The sequence below is a fragment of the Hoplias malabaricus genome, chromosome 8, assembly GCF_029633855.1.
Source record: "Hoplias malabaricus isolate fHopMal1 chromosome 8, fHopMal1.hap1, whole genome shotgun sequence".
Classification (NCBI taxonomy): domain Eukaryota; kingdom Metazoa; phylum Chordata; class Actinopteri; order Characiformes; family Erythrinidae; genus Hoplias; species Hoplias malabaricus.
Window position 1 is genome coordinate 38,781,786 of NC_089807.1, and position 16,369 is coordinate 38,798,154.

Here is a 16,369-nt window from a genome sequence, read left to right on the forward strand (position 1 = left end):
GGAGTTGAAAGGCGTAAAATGAAGGAAAAAGCGCGGATGCTATCGTCTAGGCCTCTAGTTGGCCCTGCCTCAGTGGCTACAGGCCCCAGGTCACATATTATTAGGAGAAGCTGGGCAGCGATTAAGCTTCCTTAGCAAGGATAAGGCCCATTAAAGCTACTCCTCCACCTAGATTAGCCCTGACCTCTGACCTTCATCAGAGACTGACTTAACCACACACATGCATTTTCTCATGGTCACACAGGTGTTGGAGAAATGACAGTAGTGCTTGTGTTTCCAACTGATGTGTGTGTGTGTGTGTGTTGGGTTTTCTCAAATTAAGAAGAAAGTTTATACCATTTGCGTCAGAGAAATAGCAATCTTGGGGCCTGGAGGGTCTATGCTTTCCACCTTGGAAGCACATTGTTGGTGGGATCTTGACTAGCCCTATAGGCTGTTACCTGTTGAGTGAGTAGGATCACCTGACTGTAGTACATAGTAATCATTGAGAACATAGCTCTCTTGAATCATTCTCCCTAGAGATTGTCTTTGAAGTACATATTAGTATTGGCCAAAAAAATGCAAGGTGAAAGATCACGTGTTTAACATTCAGAATAGTTTTCTCTCTTTTGAAAATAGCTGGATAATTTTGTTTAACTGTGAAAGAGTTGGTATGTTAACATTTTTGTCTGTTTCATCTTTTAAGAATGTCTCTGGGCTTTGCCACACGGCCCCCCATTCTGTAACCAGGTCCTCCTAAAGCCCAATTTATACTTCTGTGTCAAACCTACACTGTAGGCAACGTGTCAACACGATGTACATCTACGGTGTAGCCTGACATGCACCTCTCCAGAAATGTAACTATGTGCCGTGTCAACGCAGACGACAAGGATTGTGTTTGGTCAGTAGTCGGACAGATATTGTTTAAGTTGAAACATTCATTCATTCATTCATTATCTGTAAGCGCTTATCCAGTTCAGGGTCGCGGTGGGTCCAGAGCCTACCTGGAATCATTGGGCGCAAGGTGGGAATACACCCAGTCTTTCACAGGGCGCCAGTGCTTCACAGGGCAACACAGACACACACACACACATTCACTCACACACTCACACCTACGGACACTTTTTAAGTCACCAATCCACCTACCAACGTGTGTTTTTGGACTGTGGGAGAAAACCAGAGCACCCGGGGGAAACCCACGCGGACACAGGGAGAACACACCACACTCCTCACAGACAGTCACCCGGAGCGGGAATCGAACCCACAATCTCCAGGCCCCTGGAGCTGTGTGACTGCGACACTAACTGCTGCGCCACCGTTCCGAACCAAAATCAAAGTTGAACCAAAGAAGTACAAAAACATAAACTCCTCTCCTCCACACTAAAGAGACGCAGGCAGCAGCAAATTCATGGCAAAAGATTTCCTCAGACACGGCGGGGACGTCAGTGATGATAAAAATGTTTAAACAAAGGAAAAATACGGACGTCTATGAAAGGAAAACAAACTCACAAGGAGAAAAGGGACCACATGGGAAAGCGGGCCGGCGTTGTTTTTGTTTTGTTTTTTTCATGGCACCTCGTGTAAACTATGCTCTTCCCCAAACAACAATCTACTTCCTAAATAGTGCACTTTAAAGGAACAATATGTAATTATTTTATCTTAAAATAACAGCTTCAAAATCATTGATAACTGCGCTGTAATAGGGAGAACAGAGCCTCTGTCATTGCTACTCCGGGTTAAACACTGCAGAAACTGCACTATGTAACTTTTGGAGGAAGGTAGGAAACCAACCCCCTTCCCACTGAATTAACTACAGTGCTGTTAAAATAAACTAAACAAGGGGGAGCCCCAGGAGCAATAAAAAAAACCCCAAATCTTATGTAGTGTTTCTTTAAAGATTTATAAAACTAATACTACTACACCACTACATTGTGCACTACGTAGTGTAGAGGAAGATGTTTGAGACTCAGCCCTGGTGGTGTGGTGGTGTAATTGCAGATGTATAAACACTCACAAAGACATAGGGCTTATATGTCGCCTATGGCATAGGCTCTGCATTGAGTCTCGGCCTTGAGATAAAACTCAACCTGTTACTGCTCTGCACTATGGGTTTAAGCTTCCATTACCTGCTAGCAACCTACAAGTCAACGGAGGTAAACGATGGACACTTGTAAAAATTCTGTTCCAACAGAACTTCCTCCCCCAAAGCTGCCAAATGGCTAACAATGAATGAAAGGTCAGATTTGATTTAATTATTTTCAAACTGCTGCTAATTGACCCCCTTCAAGCCTTTATTTATCAATAACAATGTCAGTGTAACAGTGTTTCAGGTTTTCCTTTATGAATCCCCTTCCTTCCACTGTCCTTCACTTCTCTTCCTCTTAAGGGCAGGGATAGTAGCACAGAGCTCCACAGGGCAGTGTGGTGCCAGCCGCGAGAAACTCCCACACCCCCCCCCCCCCCACACACACACACCCCCAGCCCTACAGCCTTAAACCAGAGCGTCTCGTGAAGTAGTAATGGTACCTTCCACCTCCCTCTCTGCTTCTCGGGCCAATTAGCGGGTCGGGAATGTCAAGCCCTGCTCACAAATTAGAACAAACTACTCATTCCAGCCCAGCCCTGCCTCCTGGACCACACGGTCATTCTGGGCTTGCCTGGCCTTGTACAAAAAAGAGTCAAGACGTGGTGTAGTTCGCTGTATCAGATGAGTAATTGTGCTCTGCTGTTGCAGTGAATGTTAAAATGTGTTAAATCCTGGTGTAGTGTAATCTCTCTGAGGCATTGTATGTTGTGGAAGGAAGCAGGGAACAACTTGTCTTGTACTGCACTAAAAATGAAGGGTGATCTCCGAGTTCTCCACTCGGAATGCCATTTAAGTTGTTGTTTTCCGAGGACTAGACAGCTCAGTGCTATAATGCGGTTTAAGAGCTATTAAATATACAGTTAAAAACAGTTAAATATAAGGCTTATGTTTTAACCTATAATTTCTGCAAATTTAATAATTGCGAAGTGTTATTGAGGTGTCTTTTTTTTAATCATTGAAATATAATAATAATATTAATAATAATAATAATAATATACACTCAGATGCAGGGGGTCCCTGTGTGGGTGTGTACGAGTGTGTGCTGTGTAGTGTCAAGTCGATTGCTTTGTGAGTCAGTCCTCTGTGTGTGTGTGTGTGTGTGTGTGTGTGTGGAGGCCGCTGCTGACGTGATTAACCCTGCTTAGTTCCACCGCAGACGGCCGGGACTCTGTAATGAACTCCCTTATTCACCGGCTAATGATTCCCTTTGATCTCCAGCCCCAAGACCTCTGCTCTGCCTCTGCCCTGTGGCGCTCCCTCCCTCCATCTCTCTCCCTCCCTGTCTCCCTCCATCGGCCCCCTTTCTCTTCTTTTCCTCCCTCCCTCAATCCCTCTGCCCCAGAAGTACTGCAGTGGAATATTTTGGCATGTGTGGTGTGTCTTTGTGGATGATGTGCAGCATGTGAGCTAATCACTTTCCTAATCTTTTAACAAAGGTCTCTTGACCAGCCAGAAAGAAAAGAGGAAGAGCAGTGTGAAAAGTCTTAGAATAATTGTAGAACCAGAGTGAAAGTGATACAGAGCCTGTGTTGCTTTTTAAATTGTGCAGTAGTGTAGGCCTAAATATTGCAGAACATTCTACAACAGTGTAAACGAAGAAAACAGAAAATAAATGGAGGGGAGGACATCCTAGAACTGTTTGCTTGGAGGGGAGAACATTCTAGTACCATGTAAATGGGAAAGGGGCATTTTCTAAAGTGTGAGAATAGAGAGAAAGATCCCTAGGGCTTTACAAATGGAGAGAAGAACCCTTCATGTTCTGTATTCATAAAGAAAAGAACCCTCTAGAACTGTGTGAATGGGGAAAGAACTCTCTGGAACTGTATTAATGGAGGAAAGAACCCTCTAGAACTCTATGAATAGGGAAGGAAGAACCCTCTAGAACTCTGTGAATAGGGAGAGATGAACCCTCTAGAACTGTGTGAATGGGGGGAATAGCCCTCTAGAAATGTATTAATGGAGAGAAGAGTCTCTAGAACTGAAGTAATGGAGTAAAAACCCTCAAGAACTTTGTGCATGAAGGGAAGAACCCTCTAGAACTTGGTGCATGGAAGGGAGAACCTTCTAGAACTGTGTGAATGGAGGGAAGTTCACTCTAGGACTGAATGAAGAGATGAGCATTCTGGAAGTGAGTTGGAAGACATTTTAGAACAGTCTAAGTACATGGAAGACAATTCTAGAACGACACACCACTCTTACTGGAGAACATCCTAGACCCATATGAATCGTGAGAAGAACATTGTAGAATGGTGTGACTCACCAGCCAGGCGTTTAAATTTAATTACTGTTGGGTTGGTCACAGTGTTCTGGCCTTAATGAGGAACCCCTCAAACAAGCACCTTTTAAAAACAGCTTTGCGCTGTGTTGTGTTACATTCTAACATTTGTCCCCTGTCTCTGTGTGTCCTGCAGTCAAATAAGGTTCCAGTGGTACAGCCGTCGCACGCAGTTCACCCCCTCACGCCACTGATCACCTACAGCGACGAACACTTCGCCCCGGGTCCACACTCTGGACACCATCCGCAAGACATCAACTCCAAACAAGGTACACGTTTTAGGGATGTAACCATTATGAATGTTCAGATATAAATATAATATTTCATATTATTCCAAAGACACTTGTCCTGTTATTGTTAATTGCGCAACAGTTTGACCGTTTGGCACTTTAACAAGGGCACACATTACCACTATAGTTCAGCACTACAGCACCCCCTTTTGGAGCATTCACTTAATGTGAGTTATTATGTGAGAAATGCTACCCCTTGTGGTGCGATTACTAAAAGTGACTGAGTATATGACATATATAAACATGCATCTAAAAATACCATTAGCATCGCGTATTGTGATTGATGATGTGTTATCAGCATGTGAACACAACATGTTTTAAGCCCCACCTACACAGTTAAAAATGATGGTTCTACAAGGGTTCTGTATTAAAGAAAGTGGTTCTAAATAGAACCATTAACATTTAAGGTACCGTTTGCATTATTAAAGGGTTCTATGCATTGTGTGTTTCTTTAGATTGATGGAGAATGTTGCAAAGATGGTTTTATATAGAACCATTTCCTGTAATATACAACCCTTGTGGAATCATCATTTTAAGAGTGTATTTTTTGAGTGTTTAGTATATTTCCCTGTTTTATACCATTCCCAACTGCTCCAGTTTTTTAGCCCTTTCATCCAAACTACCCTAGACCCTCATAGGACATATCTCTAAAATATTATGTTTATAGGAAAGGGGAAACAGCACGTTAACTCTCAATAAAAGTCGATGTATTAAGGGTTGATTAATGTATATTTAAATATTTAAATTTAAATAATTGGCCCATTTATCGTGACATTTTCACACATGTATATATTTTCCTTTGGACAGTGATGATAAATCAATGAGCAGCAAACTGACAAAAGCAGGACAAAAATAAAAAAGTGTAAAACGGCAGTTCCCCTCGATAAATAAACATAACCTAGAAGTATCCAGATGAAAGGCTTCACTGTGTAGACGTTATAACAAATATTCCCAAACCACATTCTCATATAAGTCACTTAAACATAAAGGAATAATATGTAGTTCACCTAGCACATTAAAATTTTGGTGTAAATTAAACAAACACTAAGATCTCCATATAGACGGATAACTGCACTTGATAATAAATGCCATTCAGTGTGGTAGAGCTTGTATCCCAGTTTTCTAGCTTGCCGATCAGCTGGGTTTTATTTGAAATAACTGGGTTTAATTATAATTAGGGTGTCATGGCTCAGGACTGAATCCAGAACAGCACGCTGCAGTGGGATGTGTACAGTCTCAGCTTTGTTTTCTCTTCCAGCTCAGCGGGGGGGTGGGGGGGGGTGGCGGCAAACTCAGTTTGGGGGTCTGCTCAAAGCAGCTGGGGGCTGAGGGGTGGGAGGGGAGGGTGGGGGGTGTTTGGCAAACGGTCCTACACATGAGCGCAACTCCATATGTGCTCCTTCCGGCTGACGTTCGTCTCCGCGGCAACTTAAAAGAGAGGGAGAGAGATGGGGAGGATGTGGTGATATGGTGGAGGTCTGCTGAGCTATTAATATCCTCGAGTTGTGTCCAACACATGGAATGCCTCTGTGCTTTTACTGTCTCCTGTGAGAAGTTGGTGGCTTCAGACGTGGTAGGGTTTCTAGTTTCTTTTAAAATTGCGTCACTGAGGTGTTTAAAAACCACACACACACCGCACCAGGTCAGTGTCACTGTTGTGCCAAGAGTGCTACACCACCTAGAAACAGATAAACTGCAGTAATAACTGTAAACACACTGTAAACAATGTAAATGATTGGTGTTTCTTCTGAAAAGGCTACTGCCACTTTCGTATGACTCTTATTGAGCCACTTAGATTCAAGAGTTCAGCATAAATACAGAGGAGGTGGTAGTCATAGTCTCTCTCTGTCTGTCCTTGTGTTCTTTCTCTCTCTCTCTCTCTCTCTCTCACACACACACATTCATGTCTGCCTTTCTATCTCTCTCTTGCTCACCCTTTCTCCCTTGTGGTCTCTCATTTCCTCTTGCTTCGTCTCTACCTTTGCCTTTCTTTCACCTCCTCTTCACAATCTGTGTCTGAACTATGGCCCTGTTATAATGTGTTTGTCGTTAATCTGGACCGTGGCGTAGGGGGTGTATAATCCTGAGACAGCACTCGTACAGACACTCCACCATAGACCAGTTAATTCATCCTCTTCCAGCTCTGCCTTTCTGCTTTTTCTTCTCCTCCTTAACGCTGAGCACACACTCTTGACCTTGGTTTGTGTTGGCGATGGGTTTAAGACTGAGCACAATCTCTGTCACTCTCATGTGAATTGTATCGGTAGGGAGCTTTAGAGAAGCTCTTAATTAGTCCATCATCTGCTTCCAGAGAGCTCTGGCCTGAGCAGTCTACTGTACACACTCCTGACTGTCTGCTTTTGTTCATTTATAGGTCCATTTATTGCTGCCAACACGAACACAAACACGTTAAAAGAAGAACGAAAGAAAACCTGCGTAGCCATGACAGATCATATCAGTTTGTGCTCGCCATGTCCGAACACTATTTCTTTTAGCTACTAACTGACACACAACCTGGAGGTTGCTGGTCGTTGTGATACTTTATGTGTCACATTACATCACACAGTGTTTATTATTGTGGATTATTTGTACTGAAAAACCACTGACCAAACAGCTTTCTTCTTTACAATAACAGCATGATGTGTCCTGTTCAGACTGATTGATTGCAGCATGTGAAACACTGAGTAAAAATCGTTTATTTTTTTCGCCTTTTCTTCTTACCTTCTTCTTTCCCTTTTTCGTAGGTATGCCCAGGCATCACTCTGGTCCAGATATTCCAAACTTCTATTCTCTCTCCCCTGGAGGGGTTGGACAGATCACCCCACCACTGGGCTGGTGAGTGGATACACACACACACACACACACACACACACATAAAATAACAAAAAATAAAAAAATAATAGTATCAAATGGCATCAAGATGCTCTCCCTCCCTGAGAGTCGACCCAAAGCGAACTCATACTTGTAGCACGCAGACACCAGGCTGGGCCCCAGGCCCTGGGCTTTAGCCGAATATGTGTGCTGGTGGAGCACATGTCAGGCATTCTCCTGAGTCATTGCTGGCAGTGCCTCTCCCTGGCTGCTGCTGAGGCCTCTGTGAGTGGAGACACATGTGAGCACGAGAAACGGAACAACAAAAAAAGCCCTGGCCCAGTCTCTCCTGCTGCCTCTGCAAGCGCCCAAAACTCTGCATGTAAACACACTGAAACAGGATCAGACCACAGGCAGCAGCCTCGGCCGAACGAGCCCACCACAGATCAAATGAGAGAGTAACTGGAGCTGAAGTGTGTGTGGACATAGACCAAACTGACAACAACACATCAAATGAGTTTTTTTCCTTGTATAAAGTTTTGTTGATGTTCCACAGTCATAACCAAAATGCTGTCACATCTCTGAGAAGAGTTCCATTACACATTTGATCCAGAAGTGATCCGAACAAAGATTTACCGAGATGTATTTCACTGGAATCGCATGCATGTCTTGGCCCTTGAAAGAAGAGACTCCTAAAACCAGTCTCTGAAGCTAGGGCTGCACGATAATAGAAACTGTAACTGTTATCCAGTTCAGGGTCGCGGTGGGTCCGGAGCCTACCCGGAATCACGGGGCGCAAGGCTGGAACACACCCTGGAGCGGGCGCCAGTCCTTTTTCAGTTTTTAATTACATCTTTGTTTCTACTTGGTCTATTGATGTGAAAATTTGGCCTTGCTCTTTGGGTTGGCCCTTTTTCTCATTTTTAATCTGAAGCACGACACTAGTTAGTGTGGGTGTCTGTTAGCCAGGCAGTAAGGACAGTAAACGTTCTCCTGCAGGTGTGTTGGGATGTCCATTGGCATTGCCTTAGGTGCAATTTGAAAATAATTAGTAGCTGTTTTACATGTCGTAGAGGAAGCATGTTTTTGCCCTCGGCCTCCCAGGTAGGTGGCATAGCTTGTGATTATGGGAGTCCTAGCTAACCACATGGAATTGAGGAGAAAATCTGTAAAATAAAATTTGTAAATAATAAAATAAAATTGGCGTTTAAAATAGAAATTAAGTTTGCTACAAGTAAAGTGCAATGACATTTTATAATATGAATATCTTATTATACATAAACATCATACAGGGTAGTGACAACATAAACAAGTCTATCTGAGATTACTAGCTAGATTTAAGCCAGATAACTTAAGCCCAGTGTCATGTCTGTATAATAGGAAAAGAGAAGTGAAAATTTAAGATTTTATTTTTGAGCATAATTTGGGCGGCACGGTGGTGCAGCAGGTAGTGTTGCAGTCACACAGCTTCAGGGTCCTGGAGGTTGTGGGTTTAAGTCCTGCTCCGGGTGACTGTCTGTGAGGAGTGTGGTGTGTTCTCTCTGTGTCTGCGTGGGTTTCCTCCGGATGACTGTCTGTGAGGAGTTTGGTGTGTTCTCCCAGTGTCTGCGTGGGTTTCCTCCGGGTGACTGTCTGTGAGGAGTGTGGTGTGTTCTCCCTGTGTCTCAGTGGGTTTCCTCCGGGTGACTGTCTGTGAGGAGTGTGGTTTGTTCTCCCTGTGTCCGCGTGGGTTTCCTCCGAGTGACTGTCTGTGAGGAGTGTGGTGTGTTCTCCCTGTGTCTGTGTGGGTTTCCTCCGGGTGACTGTCTGTGAGGAGTGTGGTGTGTTCTCCCTGTGTCTACGTGTATAGCAATTGCAATATTCCTAGGTAATACATTAATGAAGTCATGGCATGGCATGAATATTACACTATAAAATATTCATTAGCTCCTTTTTCTTTTTCTTTTCTTTTTTTTTTTTCAAGGTTTTCTCATCACATGGTTCCGGGACCTCCTGGACCTCATGCCACAGGTATTCCCCATCCTGCCATCGTCAACCCCCAGGTCAAGCATGAGCCTCCACACGAGACGGATCTGATGCACATGTAAGTTATCCCTCATCATCTTAATCCTCCCATTGTTTCTGTTCCGTTTACTCCCAGAAATACAACCTGAACACTTCTGAGCACAACAGCACGTTCTGTTCTGGGTGATTAATCACATGGGATGCTCCCACAAGCCAGTAACACTAGTTTGACCCTTTAAATAGTTCATAGTGTAGCCTGAAACCAGATGCTGTTGAGTAGTATATTGATAAGTAAGAATTGCCCTTATATTTAAGCCCTTTAATTTATAGTAACCAAAGAAAATTAAACATGAAAATCTACACAAAATACTATCTTTATTTAATTTTTGAATCAATTACTCATGACAGTCCTGCTGTGCTAAATCCCAGAGAGAGGACTCAGACGGACAGACAGAGAGCATGGCCAGGGCTGGGCGAAACATTTGTAGAATTTCAGCCTCTATTAACTTCGATGGCCCCTGGATAAGCCACGGTGAACAGATAAGACTATCTGCTCCATTTGGCCCCAGGTAGCTGATCATGGTCTTAGATTTGGACACAAAGGCCGTTCAGCCCCATGGAAGGAGGGCTCTTTCCTCTGCATTTAAGTCACTGGCAGAAGGAGAGAGAAACGGAGGCTTTGGTTGCCATTACTGGTGAAGTAATCTTTCTCTGCATGAAAGCACCCAACTGGACGTGATTAAAAGCGTTCCACCAGTGAGTCGTGCTGCTCCGCCATTGGACGATGGAAGCAGACACTTGAAATTCTCAAACTTGCCGCCGTCACTGTGGCGGCAGCCCCAGTGACTCCACACGCATTTTTTTTTAAAACTCCCTTAAAGATCAGTTGATCCAGACTTCCATTCTTCATTGAGTGTCAGTGTCACTTTGCAGTGACATAGACATAGATGGTGGAGTTTTAAACACTTCAATATCACTGCTGGACTGAGAACAGTGCACCAGAGAAAATAGTTCAGCCAGCAGCGTCCTGTGGGCCGAGTATAGTGATCACAAAACGATGACCAACACAAACTGTACAGCCTCTGATGAGCCAGTGTCACTGACTTTACGTCTATAGGACCAACAATTATGTGTCTACTATAGTGGACAGTGAGTGGACACAGGGTTTAAAAACTCCAGCAGCACTGCTGTGTCTGATCCACTCTGCATACAGTCACAACACCAATGTCAATGCAGCACTGAGAATGATCCACCTCTGAAATCATACCTGCTCTGTGGTGGTTCTGCGGGGGTCCTGACCACTGCAGAACAGTTGAGCACAGAGCTCATAGTTTGAAATAGCACAGATCTTTTGATACATCATCTTTTCAATCATTGGATAGCCTCCCCATCCTTTGTCATATGCCTCACAGTAGTTACAGAATAGTAAGCATATTATTAATAATTGAATCCCACTCGTTTTAACCTTCTGATCTTCTGTTTGTTTCTACAGGAAGCCTCAGCATGAGCAGAGAAAGGAGCAGGAGCCCAAGAGGCCTCACATTAAGAAGCCGCTCAACGCCTTCATGCTCTATATGAAAGAGATGAGAGCCAACGTTGTGGCCGAGTGCACGCTGAAGGAGAGCGCCGCCATCAACCAGATCCTGGGCAGAAGGGCGAGTATCAGACCTTCTGTTTTTTCTGCTGTGGAACTCCTTAGCTTCTCATTCAATAACTTGTTCAAGCCCACGGGTTTTTCCAAACTATCATTCACATTAATGTGCCTTTTCTGTCCAACGTATATGTCAGCGCTGTAGAGTCGAGAACTGACATGTGGGCGCATATACAGACCTTAAGGGCAGGTCCGCAGACTGGAATCAGTCCTAGTCCAAGAAAACATCGACTTTCAGTAGAAAGGGGTGCTGTGTAGCCTAGGACAAGGCTTAATCATCATAGTTTAAGGGGTCGAATTTTCTTTCTCTGTCTTTATACGGTATATATACATAGCTGAAAGATTAATAAGTGTTAAGAGCCCGTGTAAATACCTTCTAATCCTATATCTAGACCTCACATCAAGTTCTCAGTCCTGCGTTTTTGAAACACTGGTGTGTTTGAAATGTTGATGTAACTGTCTAAAGACTATTGATGCCTCAAGAAGTCCTTGTGAATGCAGGCCAAGCTAATTCCAGCACAGAGGGGCAAAACCAGTAAAACGCAGAGCCCTTACCTTACGAGCAGTTTGGCCCTTTAGGGGAAAAAGGCAGGCTGAGTGGTACCAGCATTTGCCAAGGAGTGTTCCTCTTTTCGGAAAACGAGGAACCACTGAGCATGTTTAATGCCTTAACCAAAAGCCTGAGAGGTTTGAGGCAGCCAGCCACAGCAAAGCAGCATTCTGCGGCTGTGTGGGGTAATTGCCCGCTGACATAGTTTGAAGTAAAGCGCCGCTAAATTGGAACCAGTGTTTTGATATGAAATCAAAGTTCCCCCTCTCTTTTTTTTTCCCCTCAGTGCGCAAGTTAATCTCTTCATCGTGTCCCCCCCCCATCTTTTTTTTTCCTCTCTCTCTCTCTCTCTCTCTCTCTCTGTACTCACCCCCCCCCCAACCCCCACCCCCCAATACAAATCATTTGCATCAAAATCCTTTTTAACTTCCAAAACACTTGCATGCATCTCTTTGCTGGGAACTTGAAAGTACAGGAGAGTAATTGACTGACTACTTTTTTTTTTCTTTTCTTTGTGTCTAATCTTCCTTTGCACTAAACAGTGGCATGCTTTATCTCGGGAAGAGCAAGCTAAGTATTATGAATTAGCCCGCAAGGAACGGCAGCTCCACATGCAGTTATACCCAGGCTGGTCTGCCAGAGACAATTATGTAAGTATCTCTACAGACACACTGGCAGATGAGGTGTGTGTTTATGTGTGTGTGTGTGTGTGTATGCTTGTATGTTTAAGTTGATGTGTGTCTGTGTGTGTGTTCTCAACACTCTGACCCCTTGGCTTTACTCTGTCAGTGTAATAGCAAATGTAGATGTCTGTTCACAGACAATTAGAGGCAGGATTTCTTTCTCAGTGCAAGTGTGTGTATGTGTGTGTGTGTGTCTGCCCATCAAAAGTATGGGGAAACGTAGCTTGTTTAAAAATAGGAATGCATGACAAAGCTGCATTTAGCCGACCTTGTGCAGCGCTGCGTGTGTTTGTGTGTCTATGTTTGTGTGTATGTGCGTGCGTCTTTTTGAATGTGAGTCTGCCTACTCGTGTCAAGAGTGTGGCTCCAGCACTCACAGTCACTCCACCACTGAGGCGTTTTGCGCTGTTTGTCTGGCTCCCCTCGGACACGGCCGGCACGGCCCTCTCGCTGCGGCCACTCGGATCGCTGAGGGCTCCGTACAGGCCAAACCACAGCATCACCACCAGTGCGCTCGCTGTGCTTCAGTTAAATGGCTATTTTAGTGCCCTTTTTTAAAAGGACTCGTGTATAAACAATTTAACCAGCTTCCCAAAAGTTACTCCGGAGAGAAGCTGGCCGGGGCACATCAGAGTAGAACGTGAAAAATGCTAACCTGAGCTAGAGCAGTAGCCTTCACTTATATAAACCTCACTGAGATTCTATTTCTGTAATGTTGTGATTCGGGGAATATGACGATGGAAGTGAGCGCTCAAACCAGTCACTGGCTGGGAAGTCAATGGGGGCAAAAAGGGGCTCAGAAACACTTCAAAGAAGGATGAACTTTCCACTCGGCTGGTTCCATTAGCAGTGGGCATACAGCTGTATTTAACAGTGTTAAGCGATCTGAGCACATCTTTGCTCTGTCACACACACACACACACACACACACACACACACTCTCTCTCCTTTCCCTGCTCTGGGCTTCATGGCTCTGTCAACTGCAGCTAGAATACACAGATTAGCTGCTGAATAAGTGGATTATCAGACTTTTACAGCAGGCAACCAAAGCGTGCCTCATATTGGACTGCAAAATGACGGCACAGAGCTATCTATACCTATAGTCACCCTGCTAGGGGATTTAGGGGTAAGCTACAAATCCTCAACCAATCCAGACTTCTGGCTCAACAGCCAGTGTTCATGTAAATTAGAGTAGGCCAGTTATTTCATTCGTGTGTGTGTGTGTGTGTAACTTTTTGATTGATCATTACGCCCTAATGTTGAGCGGAAGGATTAACGATGAGTGTTTGAATTGAATTTGGGTTTCCCTCAGTGCAGGCAGTGCACTTGACCTGTCCATGCTCCCCTCACAAGGCATTCTTTCATAGCAGCGGTTGCAGAGACGGACAAGCCATACGCAGTCGTAACATTTAAGCTAATGAATTTAGGCTGGAGTTTAGGTTCTAGATCGGTTTTAGATGTTACGTCTATAAAAATGTAAAAATGATTCTTGGCTTGTATATCGTTGCTGTCCAAAGAAAGACATGTATCTTGAAAATAGAAACTTTATAGGATAAGGATAAAAAAGTTTAACTTGCAGTGGAGGTCAGTGTAAAAATGTTATTTTAGATTTTATATGCGTAGTTTTGGAGCATTTCTATTGGTCCACACAGCAGCTGTCCTTCACAAATTTCATGACGCATGGACCAAGTCCCAAGTGCCCAAATTTGCCCTTCATGCTGACAACTCAGGAACATGATCACAAGACTACACTGATTTTTTACATAATACATTTATTTATCAATATACTGTAACTGTTTTATTCTTAATATTGTCATGGTAAGTCCAGAGCCTACCCAAAACCATTGGCCCCAAGGCGAGAACACACCCTGGACAGGGCGCAGCGTTCCGTATTTGGTGTGTGCTAATTTCTAATTAATCTGGATGGGATTTTAGTGGATGGAACATGGATGGGTTAATTACACTGTGGGGAAGTGGGGCCACCAACCGTCTTTATTCCCCCGTATATTGCTTATATGAGTTTGGGTCAGATGAGGTCTGATAGCAACAGTCCATTTTGAAAACCGCAAGAAGGTGCCTTCAGTGCTCTGATTGGCCGGAACGGCGATTGGCAGAGCTTTTGCCGGTGGTGTCCAGCAGGGGATGAGCGAATATAGCAAAAGGCAGATGGTTTAGAGTGGTCTAGTGGCCGTGAGTGCTGGAGCCACACTTTAAAAGTTCTCCCGGATATTTTCTAGGGAAAGAAGAAGAAGAGGAAGAGGGAGAAGCTCCAGGAGTCTGCCACAGGTAAGAGCCGTCCACACAACTTCCTCCTTTCTTTTCCTCCTTCCTTCCTTTCTTTCCCACTGTTTGCTTTTATGTATACTGCATGTCTGCCTTTGCGTCTTTCTCTGGTTTCTGATTATGCTGGTCGTGTTCCAGTAACCACGTAATAAACAGGTGTTATACGAGTCCTTTATGACTTGAGTGCATTTTCAGGGAACACTCCGCTTTTAAACCACTCAGCATTTTAAGTAGCCGGCTTGGCCTGTTCCTTGTACAGACAAGTACAGCTGCCATGAAGTACCACTAGTGTGGGCTTTTGGATCCTAGAGCGCTGTTGTGCTATAGCAGCACATGCACTTCCACCACAGTCACTCCATCCATCCCTCCATCCCTTCCTCCATATGATTCACAGACTTTGGGATTAGTCTGTCCATTCTTTGATAAAACTCAACTCCCTCAGGCTTTTCCTTTCCTCTCTCTCTCTCTCTCTCTCTCCTTCGCTCTGTCTGTGCTCTGTCTCTTTAGCTTCTTCAGTGCTGCAATTTTGGCCTGCTACGATTTGAAGGGGATTTCCACTGATTTTTCCAGATTTCTGCGTAATTCAGAATTATTGGCGTGTAATCAAAGTCATTCAGGTTGGTTTGGTGTGAAATCTATTGTATTAAAGAAAACCTGATTTGTTTACATTGATGGTGATAGAAACAGTTGTATATTTTGAATAGCTTTTTTAAATATAATAATGTATTGAACCGTTAATATTTTAGAAACCATTATGATTCGTAGTAATAATGGGTCATTGGGTTCAAGGCAAGAACACACACAGGATGGGATGCCAGTCCAGTAAATGAATATGTATATTTTTGAGTTTTTTTGTAGTTTTGAATAAAAAAATCAGTTTTTAGAACTGGGGTAAAATTACATCAAGAATTTAAACCTCTTATAACCTTTTGTAAGACTTTTTGAGGTTCCTATCACCACCACTGTGAACAGTTCCAACTCAGGTTTCTGACACTATATAAGAAGCATTTTACAGCACTTTTCAGAACATTATCAATGGCATTTTAACCACTTATTTTTGCATATGCAGAAATTTAGAAAATTTGGTAGAGTTCCTTTTTGAATATTCTGCACTTACTCTGTTTAAAATACTGTATGTTTATGTATAAACCATCATCTTCCTGATGGCTGGCCTGGTAGAAAGGCCTAGTAACACTGTAGACTTGTTTACCAGTTATGCAACTAGACTGAGAACAGTAATTTTCATCATTGATCAGGATACTACTGTAAAACCACAGATGGACTTTGTTCATCAAGTTCAGTATGTTAGGAGACCCATCCCCCTTTGTTAAAAGCTGCCATTTTCTGCAGGTACAGGCCAGAGAATGAAAACGGCGTACATCTGAGCAATGGTAAGGCCCCGCCCATCCCTGTCCAAATGACTCTCTTGCTGTATTCAAATGTATATGTTCCTGTGCTTAAAAAAAAAAAAAAAAAAAGACACTCAAATACAGACTAATCCTAAAGGTCCATACTGAGCTCCTCAGTTTATGTGCCATCCATGCTCTGACAGTTCTTCTGACAATATTACTTTAATTTTTTGCATTTGGGTTTATTTTTTTGTTTGTTTGTTTTTAATTCATCGTTCTGTTGGGTAGTGGGTGTCATCTCTTTATCCACCGCTTTATCCAATGCATTGCATTGCATGTCCTGTTATGTAACTTGATGCTGTTTTGTGCTCATCTGAAGAGTTCTGTCATAACACAGGAATTATTCTT

At 43.5% G+C, this 16,369-nt stretch overlaps 1 protein-coding gene across 6 annotated transcripts in view; it reads left to right on the forward strand.

Moving 5' to 3' along the window:
- The window catches only part of lef1 (lymphoid enhancer-binding factor 1), a 60,319-nt gene that overhangs the window by 28,785 nt on the left and 15,165 nt on the right, over positions 1–16,369 (forward strand). Inside the window, exons 4-10 of one of the 6 annotated variants that reach the window (XM_066679462.1) lie at positions 4,477–4,609; positions 7,375–7,465; positions 9,405–9,524; positions 10,938–11,100; positions 12,189–12,296; positions 14,567–14,615; positions 15,963–16,003. In XM_066679462.1, the coding sequence (XP_066535559.1) occupies positions 4,477–4,609; positions 7,375–7,465; positions 9,405–9,524; positions 10,938–11,100; positions 12,189–12,296; positions 14,567–14,615; positions 15,963–15,997 (699 nt within the window). In that variant the 3' untranslated portion in view covers positions 15,998–16,003. The remainder of the gene's footprint in view (positions 1–4,476; positions 4,610–7,374; positions 7,466–9,404; positions 9,525–10,937; positions 11,101–12,188; positions 12,297–14,566; positions 14,616–15,962; positions 16,004–16,369) is intronic. The other 5 variants (XM_066679463.1, XM_066679464.1, XM_066679459.1 and 2 more) reach the window with 5 other exon arrangements.